The sequence below is a fragment of the Astyanax mexicanus genome, chromosome 1 (assembly GCF_023375975.1).
Source record: "Astyanax mexicanus isolate ESR-SI-001 chromosome 1, AstMex3_surface, whole genome shotgun sequence".
NCBI classification, from domain to species: Eukaryota; Metazoa; Chordata; class Actinopteri; order Characiformes; family Acestrorhamphidae; genus Astyanax; species Astyanax mexicanus.
In genome coordinates this window covers 65,636,943-65,658,580 of record NC_064408.1, presented here as the reverse complement: position 1 = coordinate 65,658,580, position 21,638 = coordinate 65,636,943, and the positions used below count along the sequence as shown (strand labels likewise).

At 35.6% G+C, this 21,638-nt stretch overlaps 1 protein-coding gene across 1 annotated transcript in view; it reads left to right on the top strand.

Moving 5' to 3' along the window:
• The first annotated feature begins 3,446 nt into the window (after nucleotides 1-3,446).
• The window catches only part of LOC103034413 (uncharacterized), a 35,879-nt gene continuing 17,687 nt past the window's right edge, over nucleotides 3,447-21,638 (top strand). Inside the window, exons 1-14 of the mRNA XM_049472967.1 lie at nucleotides 3,447-3,540; nucleotides 9,594-9,719; nucleotides 10,850-10,999; nucleotides 11,649-11,790; nucleotides 12,855-13,021; nucleotides 13,164-13,298; nucleotides 14,179-14,364; nucleotides 14,548-15,005; nucleotides 15,161-15,303; nucleotides 15,407-15,628; nucleotides 15,775-16,029; nucleotides 16,903-17,042; nucleotides 17,200-17,418; nucleotides 17,809-19,107. Coding sequence (XP_049328924.1) covers nucleotides 3,487-3,540; nucleotides 9,594-9,719; nucleotides 10,850-10,999; nucleotides 11,649-11,790; nucleotides 12,855-13,021; nucleotides 13,164-13,298; nucleotides 14,179-14,364; nucleotides 14,548-15,005; nucleotides 15,161-15,303; nucleotides 15,407-15,628; nucleotides 15,775-16,029; nucleotides 16,903-17,042; nucleotides 17,200-17,418; nucleotides 17,809-19,107 — 3,696 coding nt within the window. The 5' untranslated portion in view covers nucleotides 3,447-3,486. The remainder of the gene's footprint in view (nucleotides 3,541-9,593; nucleotides 9,720-10,849; nucleotides 11,000-11,648; nucleotides 11,791-12,854; nucleotides 13,022-13,163; nucleotides 13,299-14,178; nucleotides 14,365-14,547; nucleotides 15,006-15,160; nucleotides 15,304-15,406; nucleotides 15,629-15,774; nucleotides 16,030-16,902; nucleotides 17,043-17,199; nucleotides 17,419-17,808; nucleotides 19,108-21,638) is intronic.

Sequence of the window (21,638 nt, the reverse complement as noted above, 5' to 3'; positions counted from 1 at the left end):
TACTTCCTCTTAGAGCTAATTCCTCTGAACCATTAAAATGCCATTACACTGTACACTTGAATATATGTCACATGATATAGTGCACATAGTGCAGATGTCCTTTTCACCTCACGTTTCCTTGTTTTTCTACATATTGCCCTTTGAACTTTAAATGTGTCGTGGATTGACCCGCAATGTGTTAGTAACAACTCATATATTATATCTGTAATGTGTATTTTTTGCTTTTGGCTTTTGGATCTGGTAGTATAGTAACTTTGCATTTAAGTCCAGCGGTTCTCAAACTCATTCTACAGCCCATCTGACAGTCGACACCATTATTCCAATCCAAGTCACAACACCAGCAAACATTAGGAGTATCAGTTAGAAGCAAAGTGTAAACTGTAAAGAAGTAGTGAACTTTACACTTACTAACAGAACATTTCACTGGATGTTTTTACTACTTTTCCCCTCAGCTTTTTCCTAGGTGTTTTCATGTTGCAGTGTTCAGTCTTTCCTTTCGGTCAGGATTGATGTCCATATTGTCCCCATACTGGGGACAGACAGAAAGACTGCATAGAACATTTCGTGAACTCGACTATACTGTGTTCTGTAATGTTCAGAAAATTAACAAAACTTTGATAAGTAAAACTCTAAAACAGCTTTCTCATTTGTTCTGGGTATACCATCTATTTGCATACTCCTCTCACTGACTCTCATTATCAGTGTGTAGTTGTTTCCCCTGGATTACATTGTCTTACATTTACACATAAAGCATATGTGATGGTTGACTGTCTTCCCACAGTTATGAAGGCTGTAAGAGCAAGTTAACTCTTTGTTTGCTGCTGAGAGTTACCATTCATGCACTAATAAAGAATTATGCCCTTAGAAGGCATCTGTTAATGTTTCTGATATGGAAGTGTAAGAACAATGACTGGCCCTGAGTCACAGTTAATTACAGTATTATATTAGTCAGAGGTACATCTAATGTAAGTGATTAAGAATTCCCTACAGTTGTAATAATAAAAAAGTTTAATAATTTAAGTGTAAGTAAACTATATTGGTTTCATTTTTTTTTTTTTAAGGCAGTTGCGTGCTTTTTGTACTAAGGGAAGTAACTATTACAGTAAATCAAAATTAAAGTAAGTTTTTATTCAATCAATCTGCTTTTCCTCAAATGCCACGCTATGTTCCACAGAAATCAGTTCAAAAACATTAATGAATACAGACATACTCTCTTTCTTTCTCTCAAGTTTCCTGATAAGTTCCAGAGAAACCATTACAAAAATCTTTATACCTAAACCACATGCACACACACAACCACACCTACCCCCACCAGCCACCACCCCCTTCCCACACACACACACACACACACACACACACGCACACACACCTGCACATGTCCACAATAATAATAAATAAATACTGTATCACCTGACAGCTGACCTATTTAGACAAGCCTATGTAAACTAACCAGGAATATATTTGACCGGACAAATCTCTCTCTCTCTCTTTCTCTCTCTCACTCACTCTCTCTCGCTGTCTTTCACCCTTTCACTCTGTATATTTTACTCAATACAGTGTAAGACAATTGAGGAACAAAATAGGACACAACATTAAAAAACCTTAACCATAATTAATATAAAAATCATAATTGTAGTACTTTTAGGAAATGTTGGTAATATAACTTCAGGCCCAAAAAATCCAGCACCAACTTTACCCAGACCCCATCCTGTCTCATCCCATACGCTGTCATTATGAGCCTGAGCTTGATTTAAACCAAACATTTTTTAGTAATAGACTGTCGTTAACACTGAGCTTTTTAACTGAATTTCCGAGATGTTTGAATTGGTGAAATCTGTTTAGAATGATGTTAAAGAAGCACAGGCCTAATATTTAAGAAAACTGTATATTAAAAATTGAACTATAAAATTGTAATGCAGATGTATGGAGGAGCTGGCGTGTGCACACTGTGCAGGCCAGTACTGTGTGATTATAACATCCTAACTTGTGCAACTTTTTTATGATTAGAGTTTGATTTGTTATTTATTATATTGTGATTATTACACCATAGCCTAATATAAATGACAAATATTTTGATTAAAATATGTAGGACTTTGTCACAGACCATTTTTTTGAGCCAGTCCCAACAGGGCCCAAATCTAGGCCAGACCCAGCTCGGCCCAAGTTTGAGTTGGGCATTGTGCCGGGCTCAAGTAGAGAATCTAAATTCTAACATAATAATATAACTACACACATACAGCTGAAGCAATGCCTTTTGTTAATCATATTTATTTTTTTAAGTTAGAATTTAGACTGCCTGTAAAGTAATTTACAAGTGAAAAACATATAAAATAATGGGCAACATGATCAGGACAAGCCGTCCTGTCCCTAAGACTGTAGACGATGCTTAAAACAGTCTCTACCAATCTTAAAATGTAAAAAAAGCGCCTATAGGTAACTTTTACCACAGCTGATGTCAAGGTACAGCAGCTACTGTCTGTCTGGGTTACTGTTAACTTGGAGTTTCTGAGGCTGGTGAACTTTTCCTGTGCAACAGAGAAAACTCTTGGTCTCCCTTTCCTGGGGCGGTCCTGATGAGAGCCAGTTTCACCATTACATTTTTGATGGTCTTTGTGATTGAACCCGGGGATACTGTTAAAGTCCTTGACTGGCTTTCATTTCCTTAAGTAATATTTTCTTTACTTGTTGAGTAGTTATTGTCATAATACGGATTAGAACATTACTCAAATAGAGCTATTCACTGTATTCACCAAATCTACCTCTTCACAACTTTTGATGCTCTCAAACACATTAAGAGACAAGAAATTAAAGTAATTAAAGTAATTAAGTTCAGCACAGCTGTTAACTGAAAGCCATTCCAGGGAACTCTACCTTATAAAACTAACTGAGAAAATCCAGCCAACACAAAGCCTACAAAGCTGTCTTCTAAGTAATGCTAAAGTACTAAAAGGTGTGTCCAAACGTTTGACTGCTCCTGTATCATATGTATGAATTAATTTTATGTAAACAATTACAATAATTCTTTGTCTAGTATGAATTGCTACTACTGTATATACATAGGTGCAACTGCATTTGATTGGCTTCTGGCAGCCACTGCAAACGGAATGTGATCCACTAGGAAATACCAGATACTGCCCAGGTTAATATTGCTATCAGTATAATCCTGATAAAGCTCTAGAGAAATTAATACCATACACATTACTACTAAAATAAACAGATAAATAAATAAACAGATAAACAAATAGACAGAAACACATACACACACCTGCACAAATGTACGAATAAATAGCCTCTCTCTCTCTCTCTCTGTCTCACCTCTTCCTCATATGTCATAAGTTCCAAAGAAGTTTCATACCCACTAATAGATTGCCACTCCTCAAGTGGGTATGGCTAACTCAAATGCTTCCTAGATACATATAAACATGATCTGAGAGGGTTTTCAGATATGATTGCTCTCTCTTGTCTTTCTGTACACACTGATGCAAAATGATTACCCGCTCTTCAGTTAGCAGGGCTCTGCTGCTCCTCCTTGCTGTAAAGGTAAGTGTAAAGAGTACCAATGTTTATAAGTAAAAAAAAATCTACTCTTGATGCTGGAGGCACTGTATAATTGCAAATAATGATTATCTTGACTGCTACTTTGTCTTGCTTAAAGCTGTAAACACTTTTTATCGTTTAACGTTTTATCCAATAGCTGCTAATGCAACTAAAAAGGTAAAAGTTTATTTTTTTGTGGATATGGTCTAACAAACCAATATGATGAAAATGATGCTGTTTCTGTAACAAACTTTTTCAGTGACATTAAGAAAAATGTGTGTGTCAATTAGATTGGAGACTTGGCATGAATTCAAAAGGCGAAGGAGTTTATGGCTAGTGTAATGTTGAAACCTACAATTTCTGGGTCACTGTTCTAACGTATACAATTTTAGCATTTCTTTTTAATAATTTTTTTAACAAATGAAGATGTTTCACAAATAGATATATGCTTAATGTGCCCATTAAAACAATAGTTTGCATCTCAACAATAATAACCTGAGAAAAAATAAGAAAAAAACCTCAGATGAACTTAACTCCGTATCATTTTGGATCAGTTTTGTCATTAAAAGAACAGCTAGCCTTTTAAATTATTAAGACAAATTTAAAAACAACAAAAATTGAGATATGGTTTTGTTCCTAAAATGACTTTTATATAGTTTAAATGACCATTTACATGCTGTTCAATGCAACTTCTACCAACAGAAACAACAAGTTACAGGGCGTTTTCAGTGACAGTGGGAGCTTTTACGCCTTACCTTACTTGTGTTCAACAGGATGATTGTTATATGACAAGCAGTAACACACAAATAGTGTCCTCCTGCAAGTGTGACCAGCTGTCCAGTAATGTTGGATTAGAGGCGGTTTAAAATGATGTGGTTACATCTGGCTTTTAACCTGCCTTGCTGCACTAGTGACACTAAAACAAGTGTTGGGGGGTCCTATCTAAAGATGGGAACTGGAAATGTGTAAAATTTCTTTTTTACATGTTGATGTGACACAGTTTACTGTTTTGTAACCACTTATGACATTTAAATCTTGTAAAGTGAAAGGTTTTTTTTCAGTGCCGTACTGTCTTGCCACATACTGATGGGTTGAACCTGTGTGCGGATGGGATCACTGTAATGCAAAGTCAATTTACTGCCACAATTTTATTTGCTCTAAAGCCAAAAATTGTGTAGAGCAGGGCTATTTAATTAGAATTCAGTACGGTCCAGTTAAAGGAAAATTTTGTTATGATTGTGTACTATAACCTTTTCCACTTTATTCTCCAACTGCTGATTCTCACTGCGTGCTTCGCCTGTGTGGCTCCGCGCTCCCGAATCTGCACAGATATGATTGGCAGAGGAGAGCGTTTGGTGATCTTAGAACACACGTAATTTGTCTGTGAGTTTACTGTGCTTGCAAAGCACATACAACCGTAAAGACAAGAGAAGTTCCGGCGCTTTAAAAAAATGCTGTCAGAATTATATCCTTTTCAGTAGTTTTTCGGTTTGGGTCCGCATTGGAAAACGTCTGGGTCTGGACCCAGAACGCGGTACGTCTACTAGTGACCCCTAGTAAAGAGGCCATGTACTTAACTAAACCACATAAGAGTATGCCAATGGAAAATATATGTGTATATGAGATATGTGTACATGAGTCATTAAATTTCATTTAAGCAAGTAAAATAAAAGAAAGCTTGTCAAAAGCCCTATCCAGACGGGATTAGATTCTCATGGAGACGTCTGTAAAAAATATTTCACACTTCTACTCAGTGATAAAACTCTTCCATCTGAACTACAATTTAAAAAAAAAACATGAGGACCAGTGAGTTTTTTGGCTTTCTTGGTCACATGACATCGCATTGTCACGCGATGGCAACATCTAAGCGCTCTAAAGGGCACCGGAGCAGAGAAGAGACAAGTGTGGGAGTCCGTATAGAAATGCGTTTGTGAGCTGTGTCCATTTCCACTAGCTGTTGTGGTTATGTGGCTCTCCGTGGAAACTTGTGCCCAAAGTATAATTACGGTGCGAGGTAGTGGACAAATAGCTGTTTTATTTAATGCGAGGTGATGAAACAGAGATGTGAGTCCGGACGGGACTAAAATTCAGCAAAAAACAGTAAATAATTCAGCCTGTAATTTTCTCGGAGGACGTCTGAAAAAAACACATACGTGGAATAAACAGGATTAAATCACAGAGGATCCCACATAAAAGAGAAAATTACCCCAGAACCCCCTGAGCAACTAATCCTGTCTGAATAGGGCTAAGGTGACATTAAAACATCTGTTGATGAATTAAAGAGGAATATCCACACACTGACAGAACAGGCTCCCTACTTATTTTATTATTTATAAGTTTTGACCAGATCGGTATTTGTTAGGCAAAATAAATTCTCAAAGCGTGATTAAGACTGAAACTACAAATCTACAAATGGAGACAATTTAGAACCCTGGATACTCTTTCAAAAAGTAGGTGCACAGTCAAAATGACCCCAAGAGCACAACAGAGTCATCAATGAGGAAAGAAACAATGCAAAGTGACAGATACAAAGGTGTCATTGGTACAGGCTAACATCTGTGTACATGAGTCTACAGTTCGTAAAAAAAAAACTTTAATTAGCAGAGTGTCCTGCTACACCACATCTGGAAAAAATCAGCACTGCACATTACCATGAAAACATCATCTTAATTGAAAGTACGGTGGAACATTCCTGATTTGGGCCTGCTTTGCTGCATCAGGGCCGGGCCAGCCTACAATCATTAATAGTATCAAAACATTCTACAGTATATTGTGAGACTGTCTATAGAAATAGGGTGATGCCACAGGACAATGACCCAAAACAGTAGTCAGAGCACAAATATCAAATTCTATAAGAGCAATAGCAGTTTTGGCAGGAAGAATGGTATACAAGTCCAACTAAATGATGTACTGGTCTGACCCACAGCTACAGGAAGTGTGTAGTTGAGATTATTGCTGAGAGAGGGGGGCCACCAGCCTTAGATTCCAAGGGTACTTTGAGTACTTTGAGTGTTGAATAAGTGTTTTAATTAAAGACCTGTAAGATCATGTATATTTTTATATAATTATTTCAGGCACATTATATTGGCCAACACTTTTGTCTTGGATGAAGATATGATCCATTTTACTACAAATCTATGCAGAAAAACATGAAATTCTAAAGGATATTGTTACGGTTGGGGTAGGTGTGGGATCCAAGTGCAGAGCAGATATGAATATATAAAAGGATATATATTTATATATATTTATATACTTATAAGGATATAATTCTATTTTGTATTATTTAGTTCTAGTTATGGATTGGGATAATAATTTTAAATGTGTTGTGCTTAGGTGAATGTTTCTCCAAGGAGACTGGAGAATGAGTGGGAAAAAATCCCCAACAAGAGGTGTGGAAAAAAAGGCGGGAAACAGAACAAAGGAAATGCCACAAAATGGCTTGTACCAACAAAAGACAGCTTTAAACTTCAAATAAACCAAACTAAAACACAACCAAACTTAGAACTGGCTGAGCACCGCTCAGTCCTCTCTTTATGCTCTCTTTCAAGATATTTTCTTTTCTTTTATTTTATTTTCTTTCTGTGTGGCTTTCTTTTCAGATCTCTTTCCTTATTTTGAGACCACCTTTTTTTTTTTTTCTTTTATTTTCTTTTTGTGATGCTTGCTGTGATCACTTTCCTTTTTTGAGATCACCTTTTATTTTATTCTCTTTTCTTTTCTTTTCTTTTCTTTTCTTTTCTTATACCCTCTAGTACCGGTCACCCCTCTGTGAAGGTGCAACATTGAGGTCTGGTTTGACTGAGGTTTAAATAGGGTAGTGCACATGTGCAGCTGGTTGACACTAATCACCGCCGGGGATTCTGGGAGTTGGAGATTTGGGATCCCACTCTACCATTTCTACCAGTCCCCCTGCTGGCAGCCCGCGGTGCAGCACTGCCCATCACAGATATATAACCCTAAAAGAATATTACGATATTTCATGGAATTTTCGCAATAATGATACTCATAGTGATATGACAAAACATTGAATATAAAAATTCAAGAATACACTACTGCTGAAAAAAGAAAATTAAATTTCATTATTGCATACGATATGATATGGAACACCCCTAACTGAGATATTATATATATATATATATATATATATATATATATATATATATATATATTTCTATTAAATTTGTAACAGAAGGCAATGATCCAGAATGTCAATATCAATATTCAAAAATGTTGGTGATATTATTGTGTAGGATACGATGTGGCACACCCCTAGGTACATACTTCTTTGTGCCACTGTACATTCACACTATAGTGTGCATCACGAACTTGGCCGAATCCAGTAAAGATGGTTAGGTAGATTAACACTCGCACACATTTGTAAGTGAGTGGAGGGTTCATATCGCAACAGCAGTGCTGGTGAGCACTATACTTTAAATGTAAATATATGTAAATAATATGTAAATTTATATGTAAATAATAATAAAATTTTAATAATTAATAATGTCTTTACTCGTGTCAGTTAATAATTTGTTATAATTAGAGACATTCTGTTGTAAGCACTGTTTAATGTACCCTTACTGTAAAAGTGTAAAAATCCTGTATCAGAACTGGAATAGAATAGGGTTTGTGGGAATGTGGGAGTTTTACTCTGTCATGTGGCTGCGTGTCATTCTCTCATTTTTACTTTCTTATATGCAAATTAGGATTTTTTGGAACACATTCAAAACCACCACCACAGACGGAAACACAGCCCCCATAACTTTATGAGATATTAAATGACTGTTACAGATAGGAGGATGTGGACTCTATTCACGCAACAGTAATACTTATGGTCTTGCTGGCGTAGACGCTTACAGTCTTTTCATCCAGTAAAAGCTCCAATCAAGAATAACTAGACAGGTTTTGAGATCAACGGATTTAGTAAATGCTTTATACATACTACATTGTTTCTGTTGCACAAAAAGGTGATATTCCAATTCCAAATTATGACATCATTTGAATCTGGCAGATATGCTTTATAATGTATATTACCTTTTTGCCATGATGAATAAATCAATAGAAATATATATCATACTGAAAGCTAAAAAGGTTTTTTTTTTGTCTCATATATTTGGTCAACTTAAACCTGTTTTTTTGATGTTCTAAACATAAATAACTTCATATCCTCTACTGAGAATGTTTTACAATGCAAAGTTACTGTTTATTACCTTAACTCAACATATTGGGATAAAATAAACATTATGGGGCAGTTTTTTAGACAGAGTTTACACCTAGTCTTGGACTACACGGCTTTTAATTGAGATTTTCTATTAAAGGAAAATGTAGTTTATGAAACGGCTCTATCTCTGTCTGGGAAACTGACAGTTACAAAATTACAGTTTTTTTTTTTTCATTTTAAATCATTTTTTTAAACATGTTATATTTACACAAAATCAAATAAATGTAAGTTCTTTCCTTTAGATGATTTGTTGTCTTATTTTTACTTTTGCATTTGATTGTATGATTCTTGAGCTTTAGAGCAAATCAAAGAAAACTTTCTATATTTTTCTAAACTATTCAGTGAACTTAACTTTGCATTTAAAAAAAAAATCATACTGCTGTTTTATTAATGATTCTGTTTTCTATTGGCTTTTCTGATTGCTTATTACTTTAGGTCACCAATGTATGCATTTCTCAAATCTAGTTTTATTACCTGCCTTTTTTTGTTGGCTGTCAGAGGAAATTATCATGTTAGGTAATTGCTGATGGGTGTCTAGGATGACTGTACACTAGAGAAACAACAAATTACACAGATCCACATGAAATGCATTAACTTTATTAATCCTTCAGAATCCTTGACCTTTGTGAGTGCAGTAGTTCAGGTATTCAGACTCTGTTATTGCAAAGTTCAAAAAATAAGGACTACAACTCCAAGCTGGCGATGCTTGGACTTATATGCATTCCACATTCTATCTGTTTTAAATCAGTGTATATCCATATATTTGGATTTCAGTATTGATCTAGAACGTTAAGAAGGTACTGACTGAGCTGTTGTCACTTTTTTCATGTTCTCTCAGCTCCTGGTTGATACAGCGCACTGCAAGGAGTCCTCCAAGAACCATCGTAAAAAAAGGGAGTGGGTTCTCCCTGCAAAAAGGCTTCTAGAGAATGTGGATTACACCAAACACGATTTCATCGCCCAGGTAAGGCAGCTGTGGCAGAATGGTTAACATACAGATGTAAAACGTAGCACAGGTTTTAAATACTTTGTTTTACATCTGATGTATTAATATACCAGTCTCCTGAGATTTCTGAAAAAAATGGTATTCTGGTGTTTTTTATTCATTAAACCTTTCAGACCTGAATTATTTCCAATTAATGTTAGGAATGTTCTTTTTTGTAATCCACACAAAACACGAATCAGTATTCAAATATAAAATTTAATACAGTACAATCCCAAATGTTTTCGTATGTAATATTTTATATAATATTTTTTTTACGTCCATTGCATTGAAAGCCTGTGTTTAACATTGTTAGTTTTATAACTGATACTGACCTTTTTACTTCACAAATCATGATTAAACCGTCAATTTAACTTGATAAAATAAAGTGTTTTAAATTTGCTAAAATATAGAAAAATAATCCCCCTACATTTTCTTCTTAGCTAAGGTTACTGTTGGCAAGCTACTGTTTTATTGGCTGGTAAACCTTTTCATTGGCTTGTACATGTCTGAAAGGGTTAATCACAGTTCTTCTTCTACTTAAGGGTTAAGCTTTTAATATTGAATATCTAAATGTAAGCAAAAAAATAAGAAAATAAGGGGAAAAAAACAATATCTGAATGCTTCAACCTCCCACAACCTACTGGCTGTGTGCCTGCTGTGAAGAGCTGCAAATTTCATCCTGGCTGCCCAGGTTGGTTTGCTGACCAAGCAAAAACTGCATAAAAACACAAATTGATAAAAAATTTTGTTTATAATTTATAACATTACAATGTGGTGGCACATAAATCAAATGTCACATCAACACCTTCATTGGCCAAAGGGAGTTTTAAAAACTTTAAAATATAAAAAACATACCTTGTTGTGCAAGACTTATCATGTCAGGGCATACGGATATGTAAAAAATATATATAATAGAAGAAATGCCCCATCTGGCTAATTTTGCTAATTCTGCTAACTTATAAGGGAATTGGTGAACCTTTTAGTAGTTGAAATTGATTTCAGCTCCTTTTTCCATACAGTTGAATTTTTTCAATGTATATCACTTTCATGTTCACACTTGATTCATGATGCTCTCCACACTTACATACTGTTAATGGAATCTGTCTCAGATCGGCTCAGATCTGGGTGGTAACCTGCGCTACAGCCTGAAGGGTGCTGGAGCTGATGAGCCTCCCTATAACTTATTTGTGGTGGAGGAGAACACAGGAAGGGTCCAGATTACAGACATTCTGGACAGAGAGAAAATACCTAAGTATGATGTAAGAACAGCACACACACATGCACACATACATGTATATTTTCTATACATTATTTTATACATAATTTGCTCATTTAAACATAGGTTAACTGTAATAGTTTGGGTAACACAAATTTTACAGGAAAAAAACAATAATTTTCAGTCAAAGTTAAAGCTTATTTTGCATAATTTATGTTGGTCTTTTCATAATAATACACAATGTAAAGGACAAATGGCAAATTTAAATTATGTTAAAAAGTAAAAAATATTAAGTGAGTCCTATTTAAAAGTTTCAAAGTTTAAAACATTTTGTATTTATTTAAATACATAAGTAAACAGCATCTGTGGTTAATCAAACATGAAAACAAAACTTTTAGCCAATTCTAATACACAGTTACTCTGACACTGACATGAAAAATATAAGGAAATTTGGGCACCTCACAGAATTAGTAACATGAGTTCTAAAATAGGTCATATTGCTGCATAACCTATTTTAAGGTTTATCTTCAATTTAATGTTTAATGTCTTCAAATGCTGAGTTTACACAACTTGTCAACTAAACCAAATAACACATGTTTTATCCAGGATCTTATTTGTATGCATTAATATGCTGTCATATCCAGGCACATCTACTGTACACTGAATAATAACATGAATCTCTTTCTCTGCAGCTTGTTGGTGTTGCGTGGTATAAGAATAACACCATTGCTGAGGAAGCTATAAGCTTACCCTTTGTTGTGGTCGACCAAAATGACAACCCGCCTGAGTTCATTAAACCAGAGCCAGCAAATGTTTACGAAGGCAGTCCTGCAGGTTAGTCTGATCTGCGGTTACAAACATTTACACACTTGAAACAGAGCCATGGTGTTTAGATCAGTTGTGGCTTTGATGCTTGATCTTTCAACATCCCTTTAATATACATCTGAAATATGAAATAATAATAATAATAGTGTCTGTTGTACAAAGCTATATCGTTATATAATTCCATTCCCCTAAATCTCTAGAACTACGTGCTGAAAAGTACAGTGCCTTGAAAAAGTATTTGTGCTCTTAGAGATTTATTTTTTTCTTTTTTTTTGAGGTTTTGTAATATTTAAATTTTTCAGATTATCAAACTAACTTTAACATCAGACAAAGATAACCTGAGTAAAAATAAAAATCACAAAAAAAGCAGATTTCATTTATTAATGAATCACACCAGCAAGTCAACCTCTGAATGGCTAAGTCAAAGTCAAATGCCTACAGTGGTCTGATTAAGATGCTTGAATAGGCTGTTCATGCTCAAAAACCCAGTGTGTCTAAATTAAAACAATTTTGTAAATAAGAGTGAGCCAAAATTCCTTCACAGAGATGTAAAAGACTCATTGTCAGTTATCGCTAAAGCTTGATTAAAGCCAGTTATTAACCACTTTATTAAGTTTAGGCTGCAAATATTTTGTTTGACATAGGGCTAGTTTGGTTTGGATAGATGTTTTCCTGTAATAAATATAAGTATCCTATTATACATATTAAAAGGTGTTTGTTAATTTTAAAAAAATTATGTATGATAAAAAAGCAGTAGAAAAATAGAAATAATAGAAATCTCTAGGGGGCAAATACTTTTTCACAGCTGTGTATATGGTTACTTTGAAAATGGAAACATACTACTGAAAGACACAGCAACTGATTTAGATTTTGTTGATTTTGTTAATAAGGCTTACATATCTCTCTCTATGTTTATAATTGTTTGACTTATGTTTAACACCATCTGCATATTTTAGCCGAATAAAAAGGATTAAAGCTTTGAAGAGATAAAAAAAAACAGTTTTAACAATAGTTCATCTTGTTTTGGTCTTTTTTTTTGGTCAGTTTTTTTTTTTTTTTTTTTTAACCCCCAGGGACATTCGTGACTCAAATCATTGCTACGGATGCTGATGAGAAAAACACTCCTCACTCCAAAATTGCTTACAGCATAATGAAACAGGAACCTAGTGGCAAGCAATACTTTGCCATTGATAAGGACTCTGGATTCATTACAGTAAAGGACTCATCGCTGGATAGAGAGGTGTTTATCTATAATAATCTAATTATCTAATCACTTCACTGCTTCTACTGTCATACCGAGATTTAATTGGTAACATCAAATGATTATGAATGTGTTTAGTTGTGTTTATAACTGTTTAAACATCATGCCTTTATACGTTCAGGCGACAGACACCTTCACTTTAACTGTAAAAGCCTCTGATATGGGTGGAGATGCTGGTGGCAATTCAGCAACAACTACAGTAAAGATCCACGTCCTGGACATTAATGACAATGTACCTACCCTGGAGAAAGATGAGGTGAATCATCCTATATACTCTTTATCATTTCTGCTTTTAATTCTTTAATCCTGCTTTGTACGGATTTCAGCCTCTCTCTCCTTTTCTGTCCATGTGTTAGCATTGTTTCTATATAATACCTGTTTTAGCTAGCAGGTGCACAAGCTTTAAAAGAGATGTGGTGGACTGGCCTGAGCAGGGAAATTAAATCATTCCTGATCCTGGAGATTTACCACCCTGCATAGTTTACCTCCGCCCTTAATCTCAAACCTGATACATGTAATTCAGGCCTTTAATTAAGGGACATGTGAACATTCCAGACTCAGGAGTGTTAGATCTGAAACCTCCAAGGTGGTAGGTCTCCAGGACCAGGAATGAGCACACCTGTTAGTGATCATCGAAGGGGGGGTGCCCTAAACATCTCTGCCAGGTCAGTTTTCTTCTGGAACAATTTGTAAAAGAGGTTTAGTTTTAGTTTTGTGTGAAATTATATAAATTCAGTTTTTGTGTTATTTCAATAAGTATACAGGAAATAAACATGTATATAAGAAAGCATGTAATTGCAATTATTTTCTAAAATTATTTAAGCAAAAAAATTGGAAATAAATTAGGTTTATATCTTCATTTAAACCAATACTGGGCCTTATTTACCATTCATCACCACTCTTAGAAAGAAATTTCTTCTTTAAACCCACTTTTTATTACAATTTCAACACTTTCTGCCTTCACTGTGTACATATATTTATGTTTTATCATCATAAGGAAGCTCTTATGAAGCTTTTAATCAGTTTTCTCACTAGCTTCATAAAAAATATAAATATGCATTCCCCTTAATACTAAGCAAATATGTGTATGTGTTTTTTAGTTTTCAGTTTTAACATTTGATATTTCTCTTCTTAAGTATGCAGTGTCTGTGGATGAGAATGTGGCAGATATTGAAGTCTTGCGTGTCCAGGCCTTTGATAAGGATGAAGTAAGGACAGACAACTGGCTGGCGGTATTTGAGATTGTGTCGGGAAATGAAGAAGGATATTTCAAGATTAAAACAGATGAAAATACAAATGAGGGAGTGCTGTACCTAGTCAAGGTCAGTCCATAGCCAGGGTCACTCTTCTACACACTTACTTACTTACTGTATATACCATATGAAGGAATGGTCAGTTGGCCTTTGGAGTGTGAAAAGTCTGCACTACATATTATTATATATTTTTTTCACTGGCAACTTGAGCTAACTGTGATGTTTTTTTTTTTGTTTTTCCCTGTTCTTTAGCCTGTTGACTTTGAGACAGTGTCTAATCTAAATTTAAATGTCGCTTTGGAAAACAAAGCCCCTCCGGGAGACGCAGCTGGGGCGGGGTCTGGGGGCGCCGCTGGTGCTGGAACAGGGGCTGGAGTGGGTGCTGGAGGAGGAACAGGTTCTGGTACAGGTGCCGGGACAGGCACAGGTGCCGGGACAGGCACAGGTGGTGGAGCAGGCGGAGCTGGACGTCCTGGCACAGTTGTTTCAGGAGGGCAACCAGTGAGACCTGGCATCTACACAGTTGTGAAAAATGGCAAAACATACTTGTTAAAGGTGAACGTGAACAACAGGCCAGATGGACCCAAATATGGACCAAATCCAAAAATTGTGTCTATTTCAGAGAACCCTAAAAGCAGCTCCATTCCAAAAGTTATTGCTACTTTCCCTGCTATGGATGGTGACACAGGCAAACAGGCAGCAAATGTCAGGTAAGTGTCCTAAGATTTTAAGGTTTCCAGCATTTTTACTAAAAACATTTTTACATTTTTATTAAAATTAATAAAGTTTACACATTTGTTTAAACCAACACTGGGCCTAATTTACCGTTCACCACCATTTTTTTGAACCCACTTATTATTTTTAGATATGCTAAAGGCCATGACCCTGGAAACTGGCTATCCATTGATGAAAATACAGCTGAGATCAAACTGAACAAGATGCCAGACAGAGAGTCACCGCATGTTGTTAATGGAACCTATTACGCCAAAATCCTCTGCATAACAGATGGTAAAATATGAATTATAACACTACATTCCTACAAACAGAATATTTGTGACAGACCACTTACTTTTAAGATTTATAAATATGACACATAGATTTTCTTTCCTAGATCTTCCCGCTCAGACTGCAACAGGAACCATAGCACTGCAGGTAGAAGACGTCAATGATAACTGTCCTACACTGCTCAGCAAAGTGCAGAATGTGTGTAGTGATACTCCAGCAGTGAACGTGACAGCAGTGGATCCAGATGCACATCCCAATGGTGCTCCACTACAGTTCCTTGTGATCCCAGAGGAGACACAAGGGAAGTGGCTGGTCAACAGGACAAGCGGTGAGTTTCATGCTTTCACAATACTGGCTGCAAATTTCAGAGATACACCTCACATCTAGAAAATGACATCATATAGTGGGGGTTATGTACATAAAACCACAAGTAATCACCAATCAAAATCTCTTATTGATTCTTAATGTTCTCAGGTTCATCAGCTGTACTGCTGCCACAGCAAACCTTGTGGCCTGGTTCCTACAAGGTCACAATGGAAATCAAAGATCAGCAGGGTTTGGCCTGTCCAGACAAACAAGTCCTCCAAATAGTGGTGTGCACCTGCTCAGAGGGAGGAACGTGCGGCCTTGTAGAGGCAGGAAATCCTGCGGCTGTTAAAGCTGCTGCCACAGCCTCATTTGGTGCACTAGGTATTGGTGTCCTGCTTCTAGGATTCCTGGCTCTCCTTTGTAAGTTCAAAACTTAATATTAAATGGTTTAATAACACAATTTTCTTAAAGGTTTAAAGATTGTTTTATTATTTGGGCATTTCCAAACTACTTAAACATGTGCCAGAACTCCCTGTCCCCCTGGGATAATTCGCCCTTTAAGAAACATTGATATTAGTGACATCACAGTTTTCGTATTGTTTTATTTTTTTAAGTGACTGAAGATACTTGCTTAATGTTCAGCAATTAATACTATTAATTTCACTCACATTTAGCTGAGGTAAAGCGTAAGCTGTCACACTTGTTGTGTTAAATTATGAAGGTGAATAAACCATTAGAAACTCTAGATCATGCACATTTTCATCAAATGCAACTTTAAAGGAGAAAGATAAAACCTTCCTAACTTTCATTGAAAGTCAATGAAAAAGTTTATTTTAGGGTATTTTTTAAAAATTGTATTGGACATTTTTTGTGTGTTAAAGGTATGTAAAAAATACAAAATTTACAAAAATGGAGATATTTATTTGCCATTAGACAGTGACAATACAAATATAATGAATAGACAAACGAATTAAGAAGGACAGAAGGCACAGTATTCTTATAATGATTCTTTAGTATTTTTTTTCTTCTAAAATTAGCACAGTCAAAATATGCATATGAGATAAAAAAAAAAAAAATAACATTAGGCATTTGGCCATATTGGTATTAATGGCTTTCCTAAACACCTGACCTCAAAATATTTGGTCAGGACGCAACTTGGTAGTGAGACAGATTCTCTTCAGTTTCTATTAAACATTTTTTAAATTCCAAAGCCCAGATAAAAAACAACAGGTGAAATATATAAGAAATATGCCTGGAACAATCTCTAATATTGATGTTTGTTTGTGTTTTAAGTGGTGCTTGGGCTACTGTTGAGCTGCTCCTGTGGAAATGCTGGTGGAGGAGGTGGTTTACCAAAATATTTTGCTGACATCCCATTTGACACAAAAGAATACTTAATTCCCTATCACACCGAAGGACGAGGAGAGGACCGGGTAAAATACGTGTTCAATTTTTATTTTGCAAAAAGCACCATCTGTATAGGTTATTTCAGGCTTATAAAGTATTATGTATATCACTGAATATGAGCATTTTGCTGTTTAAGTGTAGACAATGTATCTCTTAGATATCTGTGTTTGTATCTGTTTGCAGGAGGTTCCTCTGCTGAGTGTCCCGATCTCAGTATTAAAGGCTGAAGCAGCCAATGTCCAGGCAAGCATGGCTGTACACAACTCCAAGGCCCTGGACTGTAATTATCAGCAGGCTGGTGCGACAGGGATGATGTACGATACTTCAAGAGAAGACAACGCTCAGTATTTAGAAGATGACATGGCCTTGTCTGATGAGTTTTTAGGGAAATATTTTACAGAGGTGAGTGAATTAAAATGTGGAAATACTGCAGTATAATTCTGATTTTTTTCTTAAATCAGATTTTTAGACATCATATTCAGAACTGAAGCTAAAAAATTAACTGAGATTCTTGTTGAACATTCTGATGCATAGAACCACTTTGCAACATACCAAAACACACACACACAGGCAAACTCTCTCACACATACACACACATAGCTATGAGGTAAGCTAAGCTGCATCTTCATTAAATGTGTGGTGTTGATTTGAACATCATCTTCATATTGGTTTCAGTTCTACTCCAGAACTAAAGTTCTACTCCAGAACAAATACTAAACGTATTTGACCACCACACTTACAGCAATGTATAACAGTACAGGTTTTAATATGATTTTTGAATTATTATTACAGAGAGCCAGATGTGAAATGGTACATGCACCTCAAAAGGAAGCTATGCTATTTTATAATTATGAGGGGCAGGGATCTTCTGCTACTTCAGTAAACTCTGAGGACCTTTTCGAGACGTCTGAAGACTTGGAGTTCTTGAATGACCTGGGGCCAAAATTCACCACCCTGGCGCAGATCTGTGGATTCACATGCCCTGAACTAGAACCTGCGGAGTCTAAAGTCATTACAGAAACCAGTTTGTGCAACGCCGCCCAGGTCAACGTGTTTAGAGAGCCTGTGCTCTCAAAAACAATTACAGAGAGCAGCGCAAGCACTGACATGACAATGCACATTAGCAGTGAAAGATCTACAGATGGTTCAAGCTCTAGTCACCTGGTGAAAACCTCTTCAGAAATAATTGCTGAATCACCACCAGCCACCGTGTTGGTGAGTGAAAACACATCCAAGCAAGACCACATGCTAGTGGTTCAGGAACCTGTGTACTACATGGTCGAGCAGGTTCCCAGCACTGTTCTTCTGACAAGACGGGACTCAGCAGGATTAGGTCAAGGCATGTTTCTCGTCAATGGAATGGGAGGAGCTGAAGGGCTAATTCTTCAACAAGGTTATAATGCAGAGGGAAACCTAAGTGCTCATCAACACCTAGTGCTTAATGGAGATTCAGAAAAGAGTGTCATCATCAATCAAAGTGCACCTAAGAGTAAATCTGTCCAGCGCCAAACAAGTCTTGGCTGGAGGCATCAGGGTTCCTTCTCTGGAGAAACTGGGTCAGAGGGTATAGTAGTGACTAATGGTCATTCAGTAGTTGGACAAACAGCTGGTCTTACCAGTGCAGTGGTTGGACATTCATCTGGCCTGAACAATGGAACTCTAATCAATGGTGAGCAGCTAGTCATCATGGAGAATGCAGCCGGGCCAGGACATGTGGTTTTAGGGGAGAGAATGAATGGACTTAATCAAAGTCTCATTCAGAACGTTTCACCAGCACAGAACTTCATTATGTTGCAGGGGCAACTTTCTCCAACACAGCGACAGTCAGGGGGAACATTCCAAATGGGCCTCCAAGGTCTAAATCATGGAGAGGTTGTGTTGGTGAACGAGAGCGAGCGAGATAGGATGACTCTAGTGGAGAATGCAGGTCAGGTGCTAGTAGGAAGTCAAGCAGGTCAAGCACAATTACAGCCACTGAAAGTACATACACTGCAGAGAGAAACCGGGGGAATAAACCATGAGGGAGTTGTACTTGTGACGAGTGAACAAGCAATGAAACAAACAAATAAAATTACTCCTGTGGAGGGTTCCGTCAGAGACCGATAGAGAGACAAGAAGTTCCTAGAGGTTCTATATTAACAGGTTCAGTAGCCATGAGCCCTGTATAAAAGTCTAGTCAGTGTTTGTCAGGTGTGGATTAGAGGTTTTGTAGATTTTGGAGAAATACTTCAGATGGTCAGAAAAATACCTTTTTTATGGGTTTTAAAAAGGTTAATCTGTAATATTGTATAAATACTCTTTTTTTAATTACTGTACCATAGTGTACTTTTGCAATTAAGATGTATAGCTTTAATTCTGTGAGGTGTTATACTAAATCTTTTTAAACAATGCTATTTTTGGGTATTACATAGTTATTTGTTTATACAATATTCAAACTACCATAGCAAGTGTGTTGGCACTGCCCAAATGAATTGTTTTGCAGCATAAATGGTTTGAGATATATTCAGTTTGTTTATTTTAAGGGAAAAGGGGGAAAGTGTACATTTATAATGGTCTTCCAGACAAGAAGTGTAAAACAGAGTATGTAATTTATGTTGTGATATTTGTGATATGTTTTGTAAATAGCACTGCTTGTCCTTTTCTTTATCACAAATATATATATATATATATATATATATATATATATATATATATATATATATATATATATATATATATATATATATATATATATATATATATATATATATATATTATTCTTTTTTTACTGTCATTCATTTAGAAATCATTTGGTTGATGGGTATTGTATTTACTTATCCTTCAAAGCAATAAATAATAAAATTAACTTAATTCACCATATGCCACACATTTCAATCCAGTCAAAAGGAATAAGGAGTCAGTTAAGCAGACGTCAACATTAAATGTATTTGTTTATGGAACAATTAAAAAACGATCAATGGAGCTCCTCTGGATTACAATGAAAAAAAAAAGTATTTCATTTAAATAATTTAATGAAATATTTAAGATGTACTTTTATACATTATGATTTATTAAACCTATTTATTAAGCTGCCCTAGAATTGAAAACTGAGGTTTGTCCTTGAATGAAAAAAGTTCAGTTTACAAACAATTGATCACAAAAAAAAGTTCAGGTTCAGTTTTTTTTCCAAAAAGACACACTTAATAAATAAGCTCAAAATATTTGGAAAATGCATTATTGGGCACTAAAAGCAACAAAAATATAATTTTAATATATTTTTAGCTTTTAAGATAAGTGTGCTTTTTAAGAGTGTGCTGCAATAGGCAGTATTAGGCAGTAAAAAAATATATAAAAAACATTGGCATTTAAAATAAAAATCTGCCAAGGAAACTGAAAGGTCTATATTTATATATGATAAACACGTGTGTGTAGACTACTCTGAACATCAACTATTAATCTGTTTTGTCTGTCTGCAAAATGTGTTCAGTATGTCTTCTTATCTTCTTAACAAACATCTGTGTAGTGCTAACTGAGATCACTGAAAAATATAGTATAATGAAGTAAAAATATATAATGCTTTTAAATAGGAACAGCTTTTTTAAACTTTTAAATTTCACTAGATTCAGCATGATGTGTGCTAATGCAACACATATTATTCATTTTCAATGATATTCATTTCATTTTTCAAAGTATTTAAATAATGTGATTTCAAAGTGTAGTTTCCTTCAGTGCATGATGCCAGGGCAAGATATTTTAATGGTTTGAACACATTTATGTGCAGTTTTTGTTGTCACTATCCTTATGGATAGTACTGGTGCTTAAAATATATTAAATTAGTGTAGTCTTCCAAGGCCAACAGCACATGTTTTGTTTCATATTCTGATCACTTAAAACCTTGTTTTGAAATGTTATGTGTTTCAGTAGCAAAGATTTATCCTCCATTCCCTTGACCTTTTAAGTATTTATTTGTTATTCCATTTTAAGTAGTTTGTCCATCTCTGTCATCCATAGCTTATTTATTGGAGTTCTGGACCCAGACTGTAAACAGTGTCATCCAAGACACAAAACAGTGGTCTGTAATCAAGTGTCCAATGACCAGCACCCCAGCATTTATATTTTAGATATTTAAACTTGTGTAATAGCAGGAACAGCCTCGATACCATACTAGAAAAACCACATATATTGTAACAACAAGGTAAAACGAGCACCAGGCCACTATAAACCAGCTTAGAACATTTTTAGAAGAGTAGACAAGACATAAAGACATGACTGGCAGCACCTGTTCACTCACAATGGCAACCAAATACTTCTCCATCAAAGAAGACACACAAATGCTCTGTTCTGTCTTTCAAAAACCAAATTCATATTTTAGGACTAAAGTCTATTCATGAAAGTGAATTTTACAGATTAAAAACTAGAATAAAAAACAAAGACATGTGCACAAAGAAATGTATCTAAAATATGAAAACTGGTCGACTTTTATCTTTCTCTGTAGCTTCGTTGTGATCTACAATACTGTGCACGATTTACATTATTTTAAACAAGCCCTTTACATTTAAGTTGAACAATGACACTGCAAGTCAAACAGGTAAAGTTTTTCACTCATTTACATTCCAGACAGAATTCTGACTGCTAGAAGCCAG